At 35.3% G+C, this 6541-nt stretch overlaps 1 protein-coding gene across 1 annotated transcript in view; it reads right to left on the bottom strand.

Moving 5' to 3' along the window:
* Nucleotides 1-3865: 3865 nt before the first annotated feature.
* LOC107554555 (rhombotin-2-like) overlaps nt 3866-6541 on the bottom strand; it is a 3663-nt gene continuing 987 nt past the window's right edge. The window contains exons 2-3 of the mRNA XM_016237104.1: nt 5504-5719; nt 3866-4574 (exon numbers count right to left, since the gene is read on the bottom strand). Of these exons, the coding sequence (XP_016092590.1) occupies nt 4352-4574; nt 5504-5719 (439 nt within the window). The 3' untranslated portion in view covers nt 3866-4351. The remainder of the gene's footprint in view (nt 4575-5503; nt 5720-6541) is intronic.

The following is a 6541-nucleotide window of genomic DNA, read 5'->3' as shown; positions in this document are numbered from 1 at the left end:
CCCCCCTTACATAAAAAAGTAAAAATACAATGGGTATAGAATCAATCCCCCCCCCCCCCCCTCCTTTAAATTAATCACATTTTGTTACCAAGTTGCAGCCTGAAATGAAGACGGACACAGCTTTTGTTTTGTCTAGCTGTATTTACTCAGTGGAACTTGTAACATCCAAGTTAAAGACAGATCACCAAGGTGTCAGAAATTTTTTTATAAAAAAACAGAATCACCGAGTTGGAAAAAGGATCACCCCCTTGCACTCTTAAAAATAAAGGTGCTTCAAAAGGTTCTTCAAGCGATGCCATAGAAGAACCATTTTTGGTTCCACAAAAAACCATTCAGTCAAAGGTTCTTTAAAGAACCATCTCTTTCTTACCTTTTTATAATCTGAAGAACCTTATTTCACCACAAAGAACCTTTTGTGAAACAGAAAGGTTCTTCAGATGTTAAAGGTTCTTTATGGAACCAATTAGACAAAAAGGTTCTTCTATGGCATTGTGAAGCACCTTTATTTTTAAGAGTGTGTGTCACTATTTTATTGAATCACCTTTTGCTTTAATTACAGCCTTGAGTCTGTTGGGATGTGTCTCTACTAACTTTGCAATATTTGCCCACTCTTCTTTGCAGAACTGCTTAAATTCAGTTAAATTTGATGGTGACTGTTTGTGGTGAAACACCCCCATAACAGGATATTAGCACCTCCATGCTTTACTGTAGGAATGTTGTTATTTGGATGGTGAGCTGTATTGGATTTCTGCCAGACATTTCATTTAGTGTTGAGGCCAAATAATTCAATCTAATCTGCCTCAGAATCTTCTAAATGTGTTTTGGCAAAGCTCAGTCGTGACTGCATGTGGCCTTTCTTGAGAAGTGTTTTTTTTTCTTGCAACCCTCCGATTGGTGAAGAATTTGTGATATTGTTGTCACATGCACACAATGACCACTCTTTGACATAAATTCCTGTAACTGCTTCAGAGTTGCTGTAGACCTCTTGGTAGCCTCTCTGAGCAGTTTCCTCCTGGCTCTTTCATCCAGTTTAGAGTGACGTCCAGATCCAGGGAGGGTCTGTGTTGTACCAAATACCTTTCACTTCTTAATAATAGACCTCACTGTGCTTCTAGGCATTGATAAAGCCTTTGATTTTTTTGTATCCATCTCCTGACTTGTTCCTGTCCACAACTTTATCCTGGAGATCTTTTGACAGTGCCTTGCCACCCATAGTTGATTGTTTACTTCAGTTGCACTACCAAGGACTGAAATGCTCCAGGAAAGCTCTTTTCATGCTGAGCTAATCAAACTGACCACAGCTGATCACAGTTAAAAGTCACATGGCTTTGTGTGCCATTGAGAAGGTGATTAGCTACAACTGATTTTTTTCCTTTTTCAAACTCAGTGATTCTGTTTCTTTATTTCTTTCTTTATTTTATATGACATGTTGGTGTTATATCTTTTACTTGGATGTTATAAGTTGCACTGAGTAAATACAGCTGGATAAACCAAAACCTGTGTCCCTCCTTGTTTCAGGCTGCAAAGCAACAAAATGTGATTAATTTAAAGGGGGTGATTCTTTTCTACACCCACTGTATATTTATTTGTTTATATAAATTTACTGCTTATATACACCTTTTAAATATAAATCTATATCCATATAGATATTTATGTAAAATACTGCAGGTTACATAAAGAGGTTGAAATAATTAAAGTATGTAAAATAATAAATATATATTTTCATATATAATAAATAAAAATATTATTTTAGAGCACTAAAATAATACATATAAAAATACATAACATCTTTTTTATTTCTGAAAACAAAAAGGCAACAAATACAATAAGACCATACAAAAAACAAAATGAGGAGGACAAAAGAACAAAGCACAACTACACAAAACGAAAACAAAGATTAAAGAATAATCACAGAAAACAACAGTTTATGTTTGGAAGTCTTTTATTCTTGAAATGTCTTGACATTCTTAAATAATTTTCTTCCACTTCTCATTTTTGAAAAACTCACAGATTTACAGTAACTCCAGAATTATTTTTGCAAAACAGAAAACAATAGTTTGTTTTAAGGCATTTATGAATAGCTACATTTACTGTATAAATCCAAACTTTCCCTAAAATAAAAATGTTCAGTAAAAACTGAATGTGTACATCTTCAATTGATATATCAAAGGTTATGTCATCTGTAGTCAATTCAGATACCAAAATAATTGATATTTTAAGCATTTTTAATGCCCATTTGTTTGGATATTTGGTGCCCCCCTCTGTTTATAGCGAGAACACCAATGCCAATGATGAGCTTTTCACTGACATGGTGGCATGGTGGCCCGTTTTGAATCTTATTCATGAATGAGTGGAGGCACACAGGAGAAGTGGTACAACTAACAAAAATATCTGCAACTGTGTCGAGTGGATGGGGTCAGTCTACCCAAGCAGGACAGCATTCACTTCTGCTCTGTTAAAACTGTCTCAACATTGGCTTCTGGTAAAGCTCAACACCAGAACTCCTTCAAAGCTGGGCAGTGGGATGGAAAACACGCAATAGCATTCTAACTCTGTTTAGAACCTGTGGCTTTCAGATGTGTTCCTTTGCTATGACAAGGCTTTCCCCCTCACGCAGGTCTCCTGAACTCTGTGAACCCCAGAAAGGTATAGAGAGGACAATATGGCAGACATTATATGTGATTTTTTTGTTGTTGATGGATTTGTCATTGTATGTTTCAAGTCTTTTGAATTGTTCGAGCTACAGGACTGGATGTAAATGAGAACTTTCTCTCTATAGCATCAGACCTTAATCTGGCTGTGATTAGATTGCATCTGGCAGATGTTCTCATTTCTCACTTTGTAGGCCTACTAGTGTCTATATGATAGTGGTGTTTACTTTAAGTGAAGTGCATAACCTAAGCTTTTTCCTAGAGGAAACGTTTAATTAACTACATTGATGTCAAAATATTACCATACATGACTAAATCAATCCATGGAATTTATAGCATAACGCTGGGATACATGCATTTATTAAATGCATAATTTAAAGTACAGCCAGAAGGAAAAAACAAAATACATCAGTCACAAAGCATGTCCAAAATTACATTAAATAACATTCTACACCTAGTTTGATTTTGATATAGATTATGGTTAAAAAGTTTGGGTCTGTATGAATTTTTAAGGAAATTAATAAGGTAATTTATGTTGCTCAAAAATGACTGTAAAGACTTTTACATCATTATAAAAAAAACTATTTAAAAATACTGTTCTACTGGACATTCTATTTATCAAAGAATCCTTAAAAAGTATTATGGTTTCCACAAAGATATTAAGCATCACAAAATAAAAACTAAGAAATGTTTCTTGAGCACTAAGTCGACACGTTAGAATGATTTCTGAAAAATCCTGTGACACTGAAGACATGAGTAACGGCTGCTGAAAATTCAGCTTTGCCACAACAGAAATAAATGTCATTTTAAAATATATTAAAATAGAAAACGCCTTTTATCATTTTTAATCAAATAAAGATAAGAATCTTCTTTCACATGCATAAAAGAAAATCTTATGACCCCAAACTTTTGTACAGTACTGTATATTATTGTGTGTATTTAAATAGCGTTTATGGTAACACTTTATTTTAAGCACTAATTCTCAATATTAGCTAGTTGCTTATTAGCATGCATATTGTATATTGGCTGTTTAATAGTACTTATTAGGCACATATTAATGCATTATTCTGCATAACCATATTTTATATCACTTAACCCTACCTTAACTCAACAACTACCTTACTAACTATCAATAAGCAGCAAACTAGAAGTTTGCTGAGGGAAAACTCTTAGTTAATAGGGAATATGTGTTCACAAATCTAAAGTGTTACTGCATTTATTATAAGTAATTTATTTCTGTCTTTTAATATGTTGTTATTGGTAAGCGAGTCTCTCTTCTGTGAGGAAGAATCAGTAGCTCAATTCTGCATCACATCTGTTTGCTTGGGGGGGGACAGAGTGTACAAGTAATTTTCTTTATTCAGGCTCTAAGAAATATGTTTTCACATTTTATGGCAATTGTGTTACTTCAAAACTATTAACACTATAGTCTGAATCTAACTTTCTGTGAGAGTAGCAAAGGGAATCTGCTTTTATTGCAATACATTACAAACTGCATTTACGCTGTTATTAAAAATACACCAATAGAAAAACAAGTGTATGTTGCTGGTGGCAATTTGTCTCAAATATATGAGATGAAAATGTATAACATGTCCATGGCATGGCTCCTGGAGCCAGAATGATCATTATTCTTTTTTAGTAAAGGGTTTGTTGCAAATGTTGACAGGATGTTACGTTTTCCTTATGACTTTAGCAGAACACTATACCATGCTGCCATTCATTTTGGTCCACTCAAAGATGTCCTGCTCACACACAATGTCCGAATTGATGAGCAGGTAGCGATCTCCAACGCAGAAGTGTTTCTGACAGGCAGCGCATTTGAAGCATTCGAGGTGATAGACTTTGTCACGGACACGCATGGTCATTTCAAAGGCCCGGATTCTCTTTTCACAGGAAGCGCAGAGCCCGTCCTGACCAAACAGTCTGCAGAGAAGGAAACATAAATATGCATGCACTTCAACGTGAGGAAATACATGCATATGCATACAATTCATGTTTATTTATTTACGTAAATTAGGATTTGCCGATAATAAACTTTAACCCTATAAAGCCAATTTTACCATATCTGACAAGCACATTTCTAAGACCGCTAAATCTTTATCAAAACTTGACAGAAAAACCGGTTCTACACAGTCTACTACATGACGCCTCTGACTGGTATTATCGCCATCCCTCAGGTTGTTGTACATGTCTCATTTTGCGGTGAAATCTTTACAGGATTTTATAAAGTAAACGTAAGAATAATGTTATATTGTTATAATATTTCAAGTTGAACGCTTACTGGATTAAAGCAACTTAGGTTTACTTGATTAACCATTCATTATGTTTTAGAAAAATCAATTATGATACATCAGGCTTCTGAGGAATGTTTTTGTACATCTCTCAATCATTATATTAAATTATATTTGCCCGCCAAAATAAAAGCTACAGAGCTCTGATCATAACACTAATATTATTGGGAGATATAGAGTGACAACTGATATTTATATGCATTTAATGTAAGCAGGCTGCTATACTCCTACAAAGAACTCATTGATTTACATGATAAGCTATAAAGAATTTAATCTTTTTGGCCATAAGAATATCAGCATCTGGACCAAATTGCATATTTGTGCTCAGTTTGCATCTCTGAATGATACTGAGGGTTTTTTATTTTTAAATAAAAGCCTGATGTATTGAATATGATAGGCCTACTTCACAAAACAGAAAAAAATAAAGATACACACGCTAACTTTAAGACTTTGTGTAAAAGCTTCATACATTTTGCAATACAATTCTGACTATTATTACAAATGTCAGGCTTCACAGGGTTTATAAAGAATTAAAGTTCTATTCAGGCCTGCCAGTCGTACCTGAGGTAGTCTCTCCTGCACAGCTTCCTGCCAAGTTTGAAGTAAAGCCTGCGGCCCACCTCCCCTAAGCGGCAGCCGCAGAGGTCACAGCTCAGGCAGTCCTCGTGCCAGTACTGCTCTATGGCCTTGAGGAAGAACCGGTCCCCGATGCTCTGCTGACAGCCGCCACAGGTCAGCAGCGACGGCGGCACCTGAAGCACCTCGTCCACGGGTTCCCTGTGGATTAGCGTTTACGTTCAAATATGCGATACACCGTTATGAACAGCAGATGGCACTAGTGCGTATATTATTGAAAACGCATTAAACTATATCGGTTATGTGTGTTTCGGATAAAACTGGCAAACAGCTACTCTCACCGTTATGAACAGCAGATGGCACTAGTGCGTATATTATTGAAAACGCATTAAACTATATCGGTTATGTGTGTTCGGATAAAACTGGCAAACAGATGCGCTACTCTTTTTTTCTAGATGTACCTACATTTGATTTATAAATAAATGTTTGCTTAAGCTGTACCTACCGTCACGTGATCCCAAGGGAGAAAAGTGTTAAGTGCAGCAGGCAAATGAGGCGCTTTGGGTCACTGCACACACACTAGCCCGTGTATTCCCACTGGTTAACATTTGTGACCAAAATGTACTTTTGAGTTGGAGACGTCTAAATATATTTCCAAACGCATTTTATGCAGAATTGTTATGTATAAGCAAAATCTAGACTGTTTTAAGTTCATGTAAAAAATTCTCATTTACATAGTCACATGACCAGAGCTGTTTAATCCCCTCTGAATAATGTCTGTGTCAAAGCTTCATTGAAGGAAGAATGTAAAACATCTCACGATACAGATATAGCCATATTTGGTTGCTACATATAATATGTAAAGGGTCTGTTATGAATGTAGCCTATTATTAAGATCATTAGTCATTAGTCACAATGTGTAAATGTTAGTGTCCCCATTCTATTAAGACTCATTTATTCACATTATTAAATTGTAGTATTGTTACATTAAATTAAACTACTTAAAGACAAAAATAAATACAA

The sequence above is a fragment of the Sinocyclocheilus grahami genome, unplaced genomic scaffold, assembly GCF_001515645.1.
Source record: "Sinocyclocheilus grahami isolate Dianchi unplaced genomic scaffold, SAMN03320097.WGS_v1.1 scaffold506.1, whole genome shotgun sequence".
In the NCBI taxonomy this organism is placed as follows: Eukaryota; Metazoa; Chordata; class Actinopteri; order Cypriniformes; family Cyprinidae; genus Sinocyclocheilus; species Sinocyclocheilus grahami.
Note: the sequence above shows the minus strand (reverse complement) of the source record. Positions and strands in the feature narration are given on the sequence as shown.